Raw genomic sequence first — 18,628 nt, 5'->3', positions numbered from 1 at the left:
CGTTGGGGGGGGCGCCAGGGGGCTCCATGCACCGCCCTGCCCTGAGCACCAGCTCCGCACTCCCATTGGCTGGTTCCCGGCCAATGGGAGCTGGGGAGGGCGATGCCTGCGGGCAAGAACCACGTGGAGCCGCTTGCGTACCTCTGCCTTGGAGCTGAACCTGCTGCGGGCCACTTCTGGGGCGCAGTGTGGTCCGAGGTGCCAGGACAGGCGGGAAGCCTGCCTCTGCACTCCGGCTGTGCAGCTGACCGGGAGCCGCCAGATGTAAACCTGAGGCACACCCCAACCCCGTGCCCCAATCCTCTGCCCCAGCCCTAAGCCCCCCCAAACCCAGAGCCTCCTCCTGCACCCCAAACCCTTCATCCCTTGCCCCAGCCCAGAGCCTGAACCCCCAGCCCAGAGCCCTGACCCCCCCTGCACCCCAACCCGCTGCCCCAGCCCAGAGCCCCCTCCCACATCCTGAACCCCACATTCCCGGCCCCAGCCCACATCCCTTACCCCCGCACCTCAACCCTCCCCCAGCCCTGAGCCCCTCCTACATCCCAAACCACTCATCCCCAGCTCTGTCGAGTCATGGGCATCAACAATTTTCTTCAACTAGGTAGCCAGAAAAAAAGTTTGAAAACCACCGACCTAGAGTAGCGTGTGCAGTCCTGGTCACACCATTTGAAAAAGGCTATTGCAATATTAGAGAGGGTTCAGAGAAGGGCAACGAGAATGATGAAGGGCCTGGAAAGACTCTTTTGGTAAGAAAGATTCAAAAGAATGGGACTGTTTACCTTAGAAAGGAGATGAATAAGAGGGGATAGGATAAAAGGGTATAAAATAATGAATGGGACAGAGAAGACTGGAAACGTCTTTTCTGCCTGTCTCATAACGCAAGAACAAGAGGACAGTCAATGAAATGGAAAGGGATCAAATTCAAAACCCATAAGAAATACTTTTACACAAAACATGTAATTAAACTGTGGAACTCATTGCCACATGGAGTTTTTGTGGCCACTAACTTAGCAAGATTCAAAAAAGGGATGGGATATTGATGATATGAATAACTAGAAACCCCAGAGTTATAATAGTTAATGCAAATAAAATTTTTTGGAAGGAATAAATTGGTCAAGGCTTAAAATGATCTCTAACTATTAGGGATCAGTAACACTCTTATATAGTGTTTTCCCTCAAAGCGCTTTACAAAGGAGGTACAGGAAGGGTCTTGACCTTAAACCTGAATCTGAGCCTGGGTTTATTCTGTGGTGTAGAAAGAAAGCTGCCAAGCCCGCTCCTAGCAAGCCTCTATTGGCTTCTTTGTGTATGTAATTGCCTATTCATTTCTTTAAGTCGCCTGTTGCTTGTTTGGGGGCTCTGCTGGGGGGTGGGGATGCGTGGCTTCTGGTGTGTTGTGTGTGTGTTGATGGTTTTTTGTTTGTTTGTTTTTAAATTCCCGCCAGAGAGCGAGATTGGCTCCCGGTTGGGCAATCTGCTTTACAAGGCTGCTTGCTGGGTCTAGCAGGAAATGAAACTTACCCTGTTACGCTGTCTTCTGGGAGCCATGGCTGCAGCCCTGAATCCTTTGAAGAGCCTCCGAGAGGAAGCTACTTGCTCCATCTGTCTGAGTTTTTTTAAGGATCCAGTGTCCTTAGATTGCGGGCACAATTTCTGCCAAGCCTGCATCGCCCAGTGCTGGGAGGGACCAAATACAGACATCTCCTGCCCTCAGTGCAGAGAAACCTTTCCCCAGAAGACCCTCAGGCCGAACAGACAGCTGGGGAACTTTGTAGCAATCGCCAAGCAGCTGAGTTTCCAAACAGCGGCAGCAGCAGGAGGAGATTTGTGCAAGGCGCACCAGGAGCCTTTCAAACTCTTCTGTAACCAGGACCAAATGCTCATCTGTGTGATCTGCAGAGAGTCCCAGGCTCACCGTACTCACAGGGTGGTCCCCACAGAGGAGGCTGCCCGGGAGCACAAGGTAGGCCACAGGTGGGGCCGGGGCCGGGAGCGGAGCCGTGCCCCCCCAGGGCTGGGAGCGGAGCCACCCTCCCCTCCCTCCAGTGCACCCCTATTTCCTATGTGTGGGTGGAACTCCCCTTCCCTCTGTGGGGGCCTGGCCCGGGCCCCACCATGGCCCCCCAAACTTTCCTCTGCACTCCCCTAGGGGGGCAAGCTCCACAGTTTGGGGACCACTGGTCTAAACAGTCACGGTGGACAAAGTGCAGGTGAGGGAGCGGAGGTACAGGGAGGCAAAGGCTGGGGATTCAGAGAGAAGTGCATAAATCTGGGGTTTATGCACCTAAAATACCAGTTTTAGGTTCCACTGCAATCCCCAGAGCTACTGCCAAGCCCTGTAGGAGCCCAAATTCACTCAGTGCCTGTGTGTTCAGGGTACAAGTTTTCTCAGTGCTTTGGTTTCTGCCTCTGGGCATGTGCACAGCTGCCCCTCTACCCTCTAGAGGCTTCTGGCTGCCTATTTCCTGCCAACCCATGAGCTGGGTGAGGACAGGTGTTCGCCTGCCTCTCTCCCCTGCAGGGCCTGATCTGCTGGGCACCCTCAGAGACAAAGGAATGGGAGGGACAGAGAGGCACGGAAGGGGCAATGACTTGACCAAACTCACAAAACAGCTCAGTAGCAGAACCAGGGATTAAACCCTGGCCTCCCAATGCCCATCCTAGTTCTCTAGCCACTAGGCCACACCACCTCTCATCACTCCTGCAACGCACTGCTTTACAATTGCATTATAAACCTCTGAGCACAGCTGAGTTTCGACAGAGCCTGTGCTTGGTGTAGTGCCCAGCTTGAGCATTTCCTATCTAATGACCGCTGGCAGCTTCCTGGAAGCAGCGGTCAGGTAACCTTGTCAGCAGTGTTCTCAGTGGGTTCGTTTCCTGCTACTTTCTGAAGCATAAGATGCACTGAAAGATTTCTGCTTTAAAAAAAACAAGGTTAATCTGCTTAATTTTTTTCTCAAGGTAAAACCAGGATGACCAATTCCTGTTTTCCCTGGTTTGCTGAAGGCTGGTCACTTTGTTGCTCCTGAAGCAGAGCAGGGAGTCAGGGGAGGCACAGCCCTGCATGGCCCTGCCCACCCACAGGTGCCCTCTTTCTTCCCGCCAGTATGCTGCATCTCTTCCCCCCTGGCTGGGCTGGAGTTAGCTGGGGCCTGCCCTGCGGCACAGGACTGCAGGCCGCTGGGGCCGGTGCTCATGCCACCCGGCGCTCCTGGGGCTGGGGACGCTGAGGGCTGCACTGCCTGGTGCTCTGGGGCGGAGGGGCTGGCTGTCACAGTGGGGGGCTCTGGTGGGGGTGGGAGGGGCGGGGCCTCAGGCTGAAGGGGCTGGACTGGCAGACAGCTTCCCCGAGCCAGTGATTCTCGTCCCGCCCATGCATACTTTGGAGTTTTGCTTTGGGTTTATGCGTCCATTTGAACCACAAACTCGATGCAGCATTCTAGGGCCCATGAAGCCCAAGTGGATTGGAACCTTAAAAAGTCTGTTGGACAGAGCAATCCCCTCGGGGCAGAATCAGCTGTGCTGTACGCCACGCTAGCTGTAAGGACGAAGTGGGCTGTATTAGTGCCACAATAAGATTAAAGGAAGAAAATGGCTGATTCCCAGGACCACGTTGAGTCTCAGTACTGGAGCACCTCGGAAGTGCTTCTTTTCCTCCATGCCAATATTTATGAACCTTGGGAGTGTGTTGTATTTTTAACCAGGAGTCCCTTTCTCCCACGTGTTCATTAGGCTCCAGAGTTTAATATACACTTTTTTAAAAAGTGTTTTAAACAACTCTTACCAAAACTTCCTTCCCTGTAAGTTGCTCGGCTTTAACTCTCTGACATCCAGATCTCTTCATATACTGTTCCCTGTCATTGTATGGGAGCAGGGCACTCTAGTCTACACTGCTGGAAAATGGATACAACTTCAACCCATTGCCCTGCAGCACTTGGAGGATTTGCTGGAGGCAAAGGGCTGTCTGGACCAGGGGCTCTCAAACTGAGGGTTGGGACCCCTCAGGGGGTCGTGAGGTTATTACCTGGGGGGTCACGAGCTGTTAGCCTCCACCCCAGACCCTTCTTTGCCTCCAGCATTAATAATTGTGTTAAATATATCAAAAAATGTTTTTTTAATTTATAAGGGGGGTTCGCACTCAGAGGCTTGCTCTGTGAAAGGGGTCACCAGTACAAAAGTTTGAGAACCACTGGTCTAGACAAAGTCCCTAATCCTCTACATCAAGACTGGTGCCCCCAAGGCCTCTCTGTTCCCTGGCAGCATGACACATACAGCATAGAAGGAAAGCAAGCAGGGCTGAGACTGGAGACTGAGATGCCCAGCTGCCATGAAATGAATGGAGCTGTGTTTTTAAATCCTTTGTGTGGCTCTGCAACACCTCACCTTGGGTGAATTACAGAATAAGATCCTCAGATCACATTTTCAAAAGCACCAACTGACTTTAAAGCCAAAGTCCCATTTTCAAAGGAGATTTAGGTCTGAATCCCCAAAGGGACTTGGGTGTTGTGATGCTGATTAGCATTGCAATACCTAACTTTTAGGCACCTAGAAAGTCACTAAGGACATAAGAACCGCTGCACTGGGTCAGAGCAAAGGTCTATCTAGCCTAGTATCCTGTCTTCTGATGGTGGCCAATGCCAGGTGCTTCTGAGGGAATGAACAGAACAGGGCAATTATCAAATGATCCATCCATTGTCATCTGGTCCCAGCATCTGGCAGTCAGAGGCTTAGGGATCTCTGGACCCTGGGGTTGCATCCCTGACCATCTTGGCTAATAGCTATTGATGGACCTATCCTCCATGACCTCATCTAATTCTTTTTTGAACCCACTTATACTTTTGGCCTTCACAACATGCCTGGCAATGTGTTCCATGGATTGATTGTGTGTTGTGTGAAGAAGTACTTCCTTTTGTTTGTTTTTTAAACCTGCTGCCTATTAATTTCCTCTGGTTCCTGGTGTGTGAAGGGGTAAATAAACTTCCCTATTTGCTTTCTATAAAATCTTGGATGGTGTAGAGACCTTTCACATCTCCACCCCAACCCCAGTTGTCTCTTTTCCAAGCTGAACACTCGGTCTTTTTAATCTCTCCTCATATGGAGGCTGTTCCATATCCCTAATAATTTTTGTTCCTTTCGCTGTACGTTTTCCTATTCAAATATATCTTGTTTGAAATGGGGCCAATAGAACTGCATGATGTATTCAAGATGTACCATGGATTTATATAGTGTCTGTCTTCTTATCTGTCACTTTCCTAGTGGTTATTAAAATTCTGTTAGCTGAACAGATGTTTTCAGAGATGACTCCAAAATCTTTCATGAGTGGTAAGAGCTCCTTAGACCCCGTCATTTTATATGTATAGTTGGGATTATGATTTCCAATGTGCATTACTTTGCATTTATCAACAGTGAAATTCAGCTGCCACTTTGTTGCCCAGTCACCCATTCTTGTGAGATCCCTTTGTAACTGTCCGCAGTCTGCTTTGACTCCACTACCTTGAGTAATTTTGTATCGTCTGCAGACTTTGCCACCTCACTGTTTACCCCCTATTCCTGATCATTGATGACTATGTTAAACAGCACTGGTCCCAGTATAGATCCTTGGTGGACCCTGGTATTTACCTCTCCATTGTGAAAACTGACCATTTATTCCAATCCTTTGTGTCCTATATTTTGACCGGTTATTGATCCATGAGATAAACAGTCATGGGATAAGAGAGAAGGTTAATTTCCTTAAGAGACTTCAGTGTGGGACCTTGTCAAAGGCTTTCTGAAAGTCTAAGTACACAATATCCAGTGGATCATCCTTGTTGAGACCCTCAGAATTCTAATAGATTGGTGAGGCAGGATTTCCTTTCACAAGAGCCGTGTTGATTCTTCCCCCAACAAATCATGTTCATCTGTGTCTGACAATTTTGTTCTTTACTATCGTTTCAACCAATTTGCCTGGTGCTGAAGTTAGGCTTTGTCTGCAATACAGCCTATGTCGCCCAAACTTACGTCGCTCAGGGCTGTGAATATTTCACCTCCCTGAGTGACCTATGCATTCATGTGCACAGTGCTAGGTCAGCAGGAAAGCTTCTCCCGCCACCATAGCTTCTGCCGCTCGTGGAGGTGGGTTTATTATGCTCCCGTCCGCATAGAACGTCTCCACCACATGCCCTGCAGCGGCACAGATGTATGGGTACAGCTACAGCGCTGTACTTATCAACAAGCCCTTAGGCTTACTGGCCTGTAATTGGCAGGATTACAACGGGAGACGCTGCTGAGAGGGGCTGATGAGGGGAAGAGATTTGAACTGGAATCTCCCACCTCTCAAGAGGCAATTGTGACATTGCCATGAGCACCGTCTGTGGGACAGCCTGAGAGGGACGTGCAATGTATGTACATTGCATCTGTGAGGACAGACTCCTCAGCTCCTGAGCCTCCCAAACATTGTTTTTCTTGCCTCAGGAACAAATTCAAACCCGACTGAACACCCTGAAGCAAGAGAGAGAAGAACTTCTGGAGTGGAAACAGGATGGAAAGAAGCAAAGCCAGGAATATCTGGTAGGTTCCCATTGTTATGGTCCAGCAGTTGCATCAATCAGAGTTGGTATCTCTCTGTGGGGAGAGTGTCAAGCTTGCTCTATACTCAGCAGTGCCTGACTTAGCTATGGCTACATCTACACGGCACACCGCTGGGGGCAACCTGTAAGGTACGTGCACCGCACAGTGAAAAGCGGGCTGTGTCCATGCTGTGGTGTGTAGCTACAGGGGTGAATGAAAGGCTCCAGCAGGGGGAGGCAGCAGAGCGGCCGGAGCCTTCCCCCACTCCCTGGAGCCTTTTCCTGTGGTGGGGAAAGGCTCTGGCACTGGGGAAGCAGCGGGACACTGCAGTGTAGATGGGGGAGGCCCTGCTTGGGGGTGTATAGAGCCCTGTGTGTAGGGTTTATACACAGAGGGTTCAGGCATATTGCGACTCTACTTGCTTAAGCCATGCCTCGCCATCTACACTGCTATTTATGCCCATGTTAGCGGTGCATATAGTGTACGTCCTCTACACACCGCCATAACATCTGTGTAGTACAGCTGTACCTCAAATCACTTTTTAATGTAACGTCTTTATACTGGTGTAAGCCCCTGACCTGCAAACATTTTAAACCTAATTTAATTTGACTCTAGTGTGGTGTGTAGGGTTCACCTTGTCCAGTTAAACTGAGATAAAATGTGCTAACTAGGAGCAAGGTCGAGCTTAGATCAGGGTTAGCTGTGATGTATTAGGTAACCTCAAGCACTTTGCCTCTTGTAGACTCACCCTTTCAGGGTGTGATCCTGTTGGTCTTTGTTGTTCATCCCTCTGGGCTGATTCCTCCACTGGCTTCCAGTTTCAACTCTAAGCACTGATCTTATTCTCCACACATCAGTGGGTCCAAATCGAGCTACAAACAGTGATTTGAGGGGAGATTTTTTCAAAGGCACGTATGGTGATTAGGTGCCTAATTCACATTAACAGTCAATAGCACTTACAAAACAGCCACTGGGTACCTATCTCTGAAATCCTTCCCCTGAATCTCCATCTATAACCACCAGACACAACTGGTTTCCTCTGGGACAATGTAATTAACAAAATGCCAGATGAAACATGTAAGAGCTGGAGAAAATGCATTTTGCACAGTATATGTTGTAACTGGTGTTTTGTGTGGGTAACCAGCAGAACTTTCCTTCCATCTTCTCTACAACTCTCTGCCAATGTATTTCTGATTCTGAGTCAGACCCCCCCTCTTCCAACCTTTCTGCTATTGGAACAATCTAGATGATCAGCAGAATACTAAGCCACTCAGACCTGAAGACTCATCATTCTTGAGATATTGGGTGACATTTTCAAAAGTGCTTAAGTGATTTTGGAGCCTAAGGTTTACAATTTTGCAAGTGGTTAAGGGCCAGATTCTCACAGGTATTTAGGGGCTTAAAATGCAGAGAGAGGCCTAGTGAGATTTTTCAAAAGCAACTAAGTAGCACCTGACGTCCTCTGTAGTCAAGGCGTCTTAGGCACCTATGTGATATTGAAAATCCCTCTAGGGGCTTATATGCCTCTTTAGATACCTACATATCTTTTAAAAGCAGCTCCTTATACCTTTTTTTAAATGGGTTTCAGCTCCTAAATGATTTTGCTGTTTTTGAAAATTTACCCTCAGTTCTATTTTCAAAAGTCACTTTCAAGGAAACTTCGGCTCCTCAGTCACTTTGCACCAAAAGTCACTTTGAAAATGGGAACTGGAGGCGTAAGTCCCCAAGACACTTGGGAACATGTTAGTCTCCGCTGGCCTGAATGAACATCAGGCATGTTCTCCTGAAATCTCAACCGTGTGTTTGTAGCAGGGTGAAATGAAAAGAGGGCTCTAAGAACTGTTCCCAGACTCTCCCCATGGCCCTGATAGGCTGTCCAACTTTCTCATTTGTGAGAACCGGACGCTGAACACTGGAACCTGCCCCGTCCCATGCTCCACCTCTTTCTCTTGTGGCCGCGCCCCCCACTCCCAGGGCCGGTGGCAGGATGTTTTGCATCCTAGGCGAAACTTCCATCTTGCACCCCCTCCTCCGCCCTGAGGCGCCCCCCCCGGCGGCAGCTCCCCGCCACCCCGTCTCCCCTCAGGGAGTCGTGCGGCAACTCCCCCCCTCCCCTCGGCCCGGGGAGCCGTGTGGCAACTCCCCGCCCCAGCTCACCTCTGCTCTGCCTTCTCCCTGAGTGCACTGCCGCCTTTTCCACTTATCCTGCCTCCCAGGCTTGCGGCGCCAATCAGCTGTTTGGAGCCGCTAGCCTGGGAGGGAGAGCGGCAGCGTGGGGCGGTGCTCAGGGGAGGAGGCGGAGCAGAGGTGAGCTGTGGCGGGGAGTGGTTCCGCTGCGCGGCGCTCCCTCCCCTCCTCCCCCCGTTACTTGCTGCAGGCGGCCCTCCCCGCGCCCCCCTGCCCCAGCTCACCTCCGCTCCACCGCCTCCCCGGAGCGCGCTTTTGGCCGCCCCCAACCACTTGGTGCCCTAGGCGACCGCCTAGTTTGCCTAGTGGTTGCCCCGGCCCTGCCCACTCCTCTTTCCCCCCTCACTGTCGCTTGCTGCTCTCTCCACCTCCCTCCGCCTGCCAGCTGAGCAGTGCTCTAGCAGTGTGGTGGAGGTGACTGGGTCAGGGCGGGGGAGGGATAGAGGGGTGATTGAGGCAGGACGGGGGAGCTGCCCGTACTTCTCTCCCCCCAAGAGCCATCCCTGAGTGCTCCTCCAGGCTCCCAGCAGCAGCTGCTGCTCTTCCCACCCCCTGGTGGTGGAAGCCAGTTACTGTGGGTAACCCGACTTCTAACGTCCAGTCAGCAGTGCTGACCGGACACTGCCAGGTTCCCTTTTTTGACTGGACTTTCTGGTTGTAAACTGGACATCTGGCAACCCAAGTCCCTGACCTGTCCTTTCCCTGTTTGTCTCTTCATTACAGGGAAAAATAGAAGCTGAGAGGCAGAAGATTGTGTCTGAATTTGAGCAACTGCGGCAGTTGTTGGAGGAACAAGAGCGACTCCTGCTGGCCCAGCTGGAAGAGTTGAACAAGGAAATTGTGAAGATACAGGATGAAAATGTCACCAAACTATCTGAGGAGATTTCCCATCTCAGTGACGTGATCAGTGAGATAGAAGAGAAGTGTCAGCAGCCAACAAGTGAATTCCTGCAGGTGAGACAGTTAGAGACACCCAGATCCCTGCCCAGGGAAGGGAGAGATTCTGATTGATTAGCTTTGGAGTTTATTAAGTTCTTGGAGAGCTCCCACTCCACAATGGAGACTGTCAGTGTGTCCTTTAGCGAAGCGAGGGAAAACAAAATGTGACATTTCTAATATTTCCAGTGTGGAAACAGCTTTGCTGTTTTAAAGCAGACATCTCAGGCCTTTTTGATTCATCCTATATAAGCCCCTTCGTTTTCAGTTTAAACCAATTTTTACCAAAAAATTTCTGGATTTTACAAAAAAGTATTATTCAGGTTTTTCTGATTTTTCATCCTACTTTTGTATCATTCAAATATATACAAAAAACTTGTTTTATTAAGAAAATACAATACATTGCATGAGATCTCTGTATTCCGATAATACATTAGTCTCTGTGTATATGCAAAGCTGCCTGCTGAAGTAAGAACATATTGTTCTAGAAGATACACACAATAAACCAACAGGCACGCATGCAAGCTCTGAAGTGCGTGTGCATCTGAACCTACTGATAAATCTCATGCCCACCACGTACACGTTTCAAACTGTTAGTGGACAATGGGTTAAAACAATGGGTTAAAGATTTGACTCACTAAAGTGGAAAAAAATGAAAATCTATATCAGAATACATTTCAGAACACAAGGAAGTATTCAAAAGGGTTAAAGAAACAAAAACAGGAGAGAAGGATGAAGTTGAGTGTATACGCTGCAACTGGTGTGGCCCAATTATCGAAGGTGAATATTTTATAGGCTAATCGTTCTAAGCAAAGCTTTTGATACGGTCTTCTACAGCATTCTTGCCGGCAAATTAAAGAAGTATGGGCTGGATGAATGGACTAGAAGGTGGATAGAAAGCTGACTAGATTGTCGGGCTCAACAGGTAGTGATCGATGGCTCCATGTCTAGTTGGTAGCCAGTATCAAGCGGAGTGCCCCAAGGGTCGGTCGTGGGGCCGGTTTTGTTCAATATCTTCATTAATGATCTGGAGGATGGTGTGGATTGCACCCTCAGCAACTGCACCTGCAGATGACACTAAACTGGGAGGAGGAGTAGATACACTGGAGGGTAGGGATAGGATACAGAGGGACCTAGACAAATTAGAGGATTGGGCCAAAAGAAATCTGATGAGGTTCAACAAGGACAAGTGCAGAGTCCTGCACTTAGGACGGAAGAATCCCATGCACTGCTACAGACTAGGGACCGAATGGCTTGACAGCAGTTCTGCAGAAAAGGACCTAGGGGTTACAGTGGACGAGAAGCTGGATACGAGTCAACAGTGTGCCCTTGTTGCCAAAAAGTCAAACGGCATTTTGGGCTGTATAAGTAGGGGCATTGGCAGCAGATTGAGGGACGTGATCATTCCCATCTATTCTGCATTAGTGAGACCTCATCTGGAGTACTGTGTCCAATTTTGGGCCCCACACTACAAGAAGGATGTGGAAAAATTGGAGAGAGTCCAGCGGAGGGCAACAAAAATGATTAGGGGGCTGGAGCACATGACTTATGAGGAGAGGCTGAGGGAACTGGGATTGCTTAGTCTGCAGAAGAGAAGAAAGGGGGAGGATTTTTGATAGCTGCTTTCAACTACCTGAAAGGGGGTTCCAAAGAGGTTGGATTTAGACAGTTCTCAGTGGTACCAGATGCCAGAACAAGGAGTAATGGTCTCAAGTTGCAGTGGGGGAAGTTTAGGTTGGAGATTAGGAAAAAAAAAATCACTAGGAGGGTGGTGAAGCACTGGAATGGGTTACCTAGGGAGGTGGTGGAATCTCCTTCCTTAGAGGCTTTTAGGGTCAGGCTTGACAAAGCCCTGGCTGGGATGATTTAGTTGGGGATTGGTCCTGCTTTGAGCAGGGAGTTGGACTAGATGACCTCCTGAGGTCCCTTCGAACCCTGATATTCTATGATTCTACACCAGTAACCTGTTTGTTCAAATGAAATGTTTTATTTGGGGATTACAGATATATTGTTTTCTTAAACTCGGGGAGGGCATTGTGCTTTGAGTTCTGTTTTAGTTCTGCAGCAAACCACAGGGATGAACAGAATTCAAAGCATTCATCTACTGAATACTTTTTCTCCCTGTCTTTCCATCCACCAAAACAAATCCCGATATTTACCCAGAAAACTTAATAGTTTTCTGCACTGATTTTTTACCTGTTTTTATTGTGGTAATAAACACTGATAAAATCCCAGGAAAAATTAACTAAAATAAAAACTGAAAATGAAGGGCCCTAACGATATGAAAGCAATAAAAGGCACAACTCCACTTTCTAGGAAGTGTGAGATTAGGAAAGCGAAGTTCTTTGCAGGGCCTATTAAGAAATGGGAATAAATCCAACTTCCAGAATTGCTGAGCAGAATTGCATACATGGAGAAAGGCAAACGCTCTGGACACAGCAGTTGCATGTGGCAGTCAGGGATTCATGTGTCTTATCAGTCTGTTTGAGCAAATGCCATTGGCACAGGCAAAATAGAATTTAGAAGGAGAAAACCCACAATCATGGTGTGTGCTTAGGGGTCCCATTCCATTGATATCTGTGAATGGACTTTTGAAGTTGCTAACTGCAGAGAACTGGATCTCGAGCTCAACTAGGGATGGCAAAGCAAGTCCCCTGCAGGGCAGGAGCGATCCCCATCTTGTGGCACGTGGGACTGAACTCTCTTTCTCTTTTCTAGGACATCAAAAGCACCTGGAGCAGGTACGTGACTCCTTCCCACTCCCCCTCACGCGTCATGATGCTAGAAAGGGATTGTCCCCCCAGGGTCAGATTTTGCAGGGCATTTAAACACCTGAGATGTAGCTAGGCACTTGATGGGGTTTTCCAAAGCAGCTAAGCGAGTTAGACACCTCCCATTGTGATCAGTGGCAGTTGGGAGCCTGACTTGGTTAGGTGCTTTTGAAAATCCCAGGAGGCATCTTTAAAAATCAAGCCTTAAGTGACTTGCCCAAGGTCATGCAGGGAGGCTGTGGCAGAGCAGGGTGTGAAACATAGGTTTCCAGAGTCCTACAGCAACCCCTTAACCACTGGAGCATCCTTTCCCATGAGATTAGGCCCTTCTCTCTGAGGGGCAGCCTGTGGACCCCTTACTCTCTTTAACTCCCATTGGAGGAGCTAGGCATTTAAAAACTCCAGTGAGGAGATGAATTGTCTCACCAGTGGGAGTTAGAGGCTCTCATTGAGCCCACAAGAGAGCAGCCTCTGGTAGCTCATTCTCAAGAAAGAAAAGATTTAGGGTGTTTCCCCCTTCCCCCCCCAGGTGTGAGAAGGTGAAGTTCGAGAAACCAATGGCTGTGCCACAGGATGTGAGTGAGAGAGTTGGCGTCTCTTCCCAAAGAAATGTTTGTCTACAGGAGGCTCTGAAGAAATTCAGAGGTAACTTAACAGTTATTTGGGCTCATGATATGGTGATGGCACATCGAGATGTGCCTCTGACCGTGGAAGGAGTTGGACTCTGGCCTATTAGTTCTCAGCTCGTCACAGCTAGATGTCTGTGGGTGGGATGGGGAGGGCTCAGGGCTGATGCCAGTTCGCCAGGCCTCCACTTGGATTGTCTCAGACCCAACCATGGGTGTCAAAATTGGCCACTCAGAATTTCAGAGAGACACAATTGCCAGATGTTTTAGAAAATGTTGAATTTAACCTGCATGGCTGGGATTTTCCAAGGGACCTAAGGGATTTAGGCCCCATCTCTCTGACTGTCAATGGGAATTGGCCACCATGTGGCCTCAGCCCTTTTGAAAATCCCAGACTCTGTACCTCAAGTTCCTCCATCTTGAAAAAGGAGGAAATAATGGCCAACCTACCTTGTGCTAATTAGTGAATGCCGCCGAGTGCTTTGAGATCGTTGGAGTAAGGCAGGAGATGGAGAGGTGCAAGATATATTTTGGACGATGATTTCACTTTAGTTTGGTCTCACTGGAAAGGTCTCCCCATTCCGACCTGCCTCTCATTCTATGGTCTTTTCCTTTGGGCTGTGTCTCAGAATTATAGCACGGTTCCATGCCGTGCTGTGACAGCCGTGTCAGCCCCAGGATATTAGACAGGATGGGCGAGGTCATAGCTTTTATTGGACCAACTCCTGTTGGGGAGAGACAAACTTTTGAGTTACACAGACCTGAAGAAAGCTCTGAGTAAGCTCCAAAGCTGGTCTCTCTCAATCATGGTTATATTAATTAGTGGTAGGAATGTCACCAGAGTCAAGACAACATGAAATCACCTCTCTTCCAATCCTTCCTTTCTCTTGAGACCCAGCCCTATGAATTGAGCTCAAATGCAGAAAGAAAGAGTATGGGCTAGATTCACAAAAGGACTTGGGGTGGGTGTGGGTCTACTTGCCATTTTAGGCACCTAAATCCCAGAATCAGACCACACTGGGATTCACAAAGACCCCCCACTCAGCTGCAACCAAACCTTGTAGGTGCCTAAAATCACTCATCACTTCTATTTTTGCAGTAAAAGTCCCCTAGGCACCTATGTTTCTGCCTCTGTGCATTCGCACTGCAGTTCCAGTCCAGCTACCAAGACACCTAAGCCCCAGAGAGATACACGAACTGGGGAAAGAAAGGGGTTCCTCCTCCTAACTCACCTACAGGGCCCAATCGGAGATGCCTGCTCTGAGCACACTTACTGACTCAGGCCTTATATGTGAACTTACCCAAAAGAACCAGGCTCTAGGGAAAGAGGAGCTCCCTTATAATGTATAGCTCTGTGATTAGGGTACTGACCTGGGATGTGGGAGATCCCCAGTTCAAATCCTCTGTCCCCCCGAGGGGAAGAAGGGATTCCAACAGGGGTCTGATATAGGCCTCTCTGTTGCCCCTTTTGAATCTGATCCACTGTGGATAAATAATTGAGCAGAGGGACAGGCTTCTGGGTCTCCCATGTCCCAAGAGCGTGCTCTAACCACCTGGGAGGTTCTCATGATTTCTCTCTGTTTCTGGCCCAATGAATTATTGATTATCCCCAGTGGAACCTCTCCCACAGGAGAGCATGTGGGCACCCCACGTCAGACAATCCTGCAGCCCAGAGATTAGGGCACTCCTTGAGAGGTGGTAGATCCCATTTCAAATCTCTGCTCCCTCTGCGGCACAGGGTTGACATGAACCAGGGATCTTCCAAAGGCCAGCTGAGTGCTCTAACCACAGGGCTAAAAGTTATGAGCGAGGTGGGTTTCCTCCCCCCCCCCCCAGGCTTCTTACAAAAAAATGGCACAGGTGCTGGTCATCAAGAGAGGGCTCGCAGCTGAGAATCCCACACCAAGGGAGGCACCTACGGTGCTGCCTAGATTCGGTCGCCGAACTCCCTGAGGGGGCCGGGACTTAGCACACACCCACACCTTGGCATTTCCCACTGGCTGGCATAAACAGGGAGTCGCCTAGCATGCTGGCTTTTATGAAGCTCATTCCAAGGCGCATCTCTCTTCCCATTCATAGTGCAGATTGCCTGGGTGTCTGACTCTGGTTTTGTAAATCACAGTGACTTTCTAGGTGTCTAAGTGTTGGGTGTTGTGATGCTAAGCGTCAGCTTGCCTAAGTTTGTTTGTGAATCCAGCCCCGTTTTCATGAGGCTATTTTCCTACAAGAAAGGGGGAAATCACCTCTCCTCTGATCTTTTCTTCCTCTAGAGACCCTGCCCTATCAACTGAACTTTCTGATCTCCAAGGCAGAGAAAGAGGGTAAGTTTTCATAAGGATATTTTCCTACAACAATTATTAATTAAAATCTCCGGATTAATTTTTTAGAAGACACTTCTGAATTCAAACAAGAGAGGTTTCCACCAATACAGAGCTATGGATTCCAAGGTTAGAAGGAACCATTATATCATAATGGCCAGACTGGGTCAGACCAAAGGTCCATCTAGCCCAGTATCCTGTCTTCCGACAGTGGCCAATGCCAGGTGCCCCAGAGGGAATGAACAGAACAGGGAATCATCCAGCCCATCACCCCTTCCCATTTTGTGATGTATGAACGTGCACATACTATTTACAATTGGAAAGTAGGGTACATTTTTTAGCTCCAATAATCAGCCTTTAGGGCACACTCTGGTCACATTTTTCTGCCTCTCTCTGCAATTATAAGGACTAGAAATTTGCTCTATTTTTATTTTTTATATGAAAGACAAGCTTCACTACTGGAAAACATCATTAACACAGAGTGCAGGTTGACCATCAGTGCCTTGTACTCTCCCAGAACGTGAAAGGAACCCATGTTTCAACCTCTGAAAACTGGGAAATAAAGAGTTAAGGAAGTGTCTCCCACCAGTTCCTGTGCTATACTTCCCTCTCACCCTAGCGTCAGGAGCATGGACTCATGTGCTGGGCTCTATCCATCTCCAGCTGGTGGAAGGCCCCTTGCGGGGAGACCATGCTAAGGCCAGTACTGAACCAGGCAGAGAATCAGGACTGCAGCGGCAGTCAAAAAAGCAAACAGAATGTTGGGAATCATTAGGAAATGGATGGATAATGAGACAGAAAATATCATATTGCCTATATATAAATCCCTGGTACGCCCACATCTCGAATACTGCGTGCAGATGTGGTTGCCCCATCTCAAAAAAGATATATTGGAAAAGGTTCAGAAAAGGGCAACAAAAACTACTAGGGGCATGGAACAGCTGCCATATGAGGAGAGATTAATAAGATTGGGACTTTTCAGCTTGGAAAAGGGACGACTAAGGGGGGATGTGATAGAGGTCTATAAAATCATGACGAGTGTGGAGAAAGTAAATAAAGAAGTGTTGTTTACTTCTTCTCATAACATAAAAACGAGGGGTCACCAAATGAAATTTCAGAATAGCAGCCATGTTAGTCTGTATCCGCAAAAAGAAAAGGAGTACTTTTAGCACCTTAGAGACTAACAAATTTATTTGAGCGTGAGCTACAGCTCACTTTGAGCTGTAGCTCACGAAAGCTTATGCTCAAATAAATTGGTTAGTCTCTAAGGTGCCACAAGTACTCCTTTTCTTTTTTCAAATTAAATTAATAGGCGACAGGTTTAAAACAAACAAAAGGAAGGATTTCTTCACACAACGCACAGTCAACCTGTGGAACTCCTTGCCAGAGGATGTTGTGAAGGCCAAGACTATAACAGGGTTCAAAAAAGAACTAGATAAATTCATGAAGGATCAGTCCATGAATGGCTATTAGCCAGGATAGGCAGGGATGGTGTCCCTAGCCTCTGTTTGCCAGAAGCTGGGAATGGGCAACAGGGGCTGGATCACTGGATGATGACCTGTTCGGTTCATTCCCTCTGAAGCACCTGGCACTGGCCACTGTCGGAAGACAGGACATGAATAGCCAGTGATGGATAAATTCATGGAAGATAGGTCCATTCGTTCAAGGAGTATTGTCTCTCCCTGGGGGTTGGTGCTCCCTGTGGTACTGGGAACTGTCCCTTTAAGTGGTTTGGCTTCCCAGACAGGAAGGAGGAGCATAACAGAAGCTCTGTGATACAGAACCCTAGATAAAGAGGGTTTCATTCAAACATCATGCTCCCAGCACGATTATGCATCTGGACAGGAAGAGCATTAGAGTTAGCAGCCGAGTAAGCGGCTGGGTTAACTCTGCAATGAGGATAGACCTTAACACTCTCCTCCTGTCTCTCTCTCCCCTCGTGCAGTGCAGGCCACTCCGGATCCAGACCTGGGGATTCCCTGTTCCGTCGTGTCCACAGATGAGAGTGTGATACAGAAATACCAGAACTTGGGATATGTAGGGACACAGAACAGGTTTCACCCTGCTGCCTGTGTGCTGGGCTATAAGGGCTTCACCTCAGGGAGATGTTACTGGCAAGTGGAGGTGGGGAACAAACGTAATTGGGTTTTGGGCATTGCCAAAGAGTCTGTGATACATGAGGGAGCGAAAAGCCATACACCAGAGGAGGGGATCTGGGCTTTGCAGAGCACAGGGAATGGGTACTCAGCCCTCACCTCCCCTGAGACTGCTCTGGCCCTACCTCGTAGCCCCAGTAACATTGGGGTTTATCTGGATTATGAAGGGGAGAAAGTTACATTTTATGACATTACATCTTCTGGCAGAGAGCCAATCTTTACTTTCACATCTTCTTTCACTGGGAAGATCATCCCCTTCTTTGGGAGCCGACGTGTAGTATTTCTGAGTTCACTGGAAAACAAACTGCTTCGTGGTCGCTGTCCGACATATCGTTAATCCCTGTGACAGAGGAGTAGGGATCACTCAATATGAAATATCTGAAGTGGAGCAAAGACATAGGTAATATATAAATTACAGCTATCACACTTTGCCATTCTAATCACAGTCTTGTCAGCCTCAAGCATTCAAAAACTGTCAGGACCCCCAAAATCATGAGATTGGCTGAAACATCTTTTTAAATATTGTGTTATTTTCTTTGCCTTCTGGTTTCCCAGCTTTTGGGGTGTTCTTGTTTCCGATTTTCAATCTTTGCTACACAAACGTGAAGGCAGGAAATGTATCTGCAGTATAATCTGAGGTTGCCTTGCAATCTACCTACTCCAGCTGCCGGGACTTTAAGAAAAACACCAAGTGCTGCGAGACTCACAATAAAATGATGAGAGAGGACAAGACTGACTTGCTTAGCATTATACTGGTGACAGGAGTTTCTCGACCCTTTTACATGCCTGTCTCTGTAACTCTGTGATCCTCCAGGCACACAAAAACTGGCCAACCAGCAGACACCAGGAGCCACTCTCAGGGTCACAGCAGAGCCTGCCTCTGGTAGAGCAGGTCTACACTTAAAATACTGCAGCAAAACAAATGCACCGGTGCTGCTCCGCCGCTGTAATGCTTAAGTGAAGATGCTCCTATGCCGACAGGAGAGCTTCTCCCATCAGTGTAGTTAATCCACCTCTGAGAGGCGGTAGCTATGTCCAGGGGAGAAGCTCTCCCGTCAACGTACCGCTGTCTACCCCAGGAGTTCAGT

General features: G+C 48.5%; 1 protein-coding gene across 1 annotated transcript; it reads left to right on the top strand.

The window, feature by feature from the left end:
• Positions 1-1,533: 1,533 nt before the first annotated feature.
• Positions 1,534-17,888, top strand: LOC140898398 (zinc finger protein RFP-like). The gene is made up of 7 exons (XM_073312198.1): positions 1,534-1,963; positions 6,451-6,546; positions 9,457-9,687; positions 12,388-12,410; positions 12,970-13,085; positions 15,337-15,387; positions 17,330-17,888. Exons 1-7 carry the CDS (start codon positions 1,547-1,549, stop codon positions 17,875-17,877), a joined length of 1,482 nt encoding a protein of 493 aa, XP_073168299.1. The 5' UTR covers positions 1,534-1,546; the 3' UTR covers positions 17,878-17,888.
• The last annotated feature ends 740 nt before the right edge of the window (positions 17,889-18,628 follow it).

This window comes from Lepidochelys kempii, chromosome 14 (assembly GCF_965140265.1).
Source record: "Lepidochelys kempii isolate rLepKem1 chromosome 14, rLepKem1.hap2, whole genome shotgun sequence".
Lineage (NCBI taxonomy): Eukaryota > Metazoa > Chordata > Testudines > Cheloniidae > Lepidochelys > Lepidochelys kempii.
Note: the sequence above shows the minus strand (reverse complement) of the source record. Positions and strands in the feature narration are given on the sequence as shown.

What these genes read in the sequence shown, in the direction of transcription:
- LOC140898398 (XM_073312198.1), top strand. Translation starts at nt 1,547, where the DNA reads ATGGCTGCAGCCCTGAATCCTTTGAAGAGCCTCCGAGAGGAAGCTACT. An exon ending in AGCAAAGCCAGGAATATCTG is followed by an intron (nt 6,547 to 9,456) that starts GTAGGTTCCCAT and finishes TCTTCATTACAG; the next exon opens with GGAAAAATAGAAGCTGAGAG. An exon ending in GGCTCTGAAGAAATTCAGAG is followed by an intron (nt 13,086 to 15,336) that starts GTAACTTAACAG and finishes TTCTTCCTCTAG; the next exon opens with AGACCCTGCCCTATCAACTG.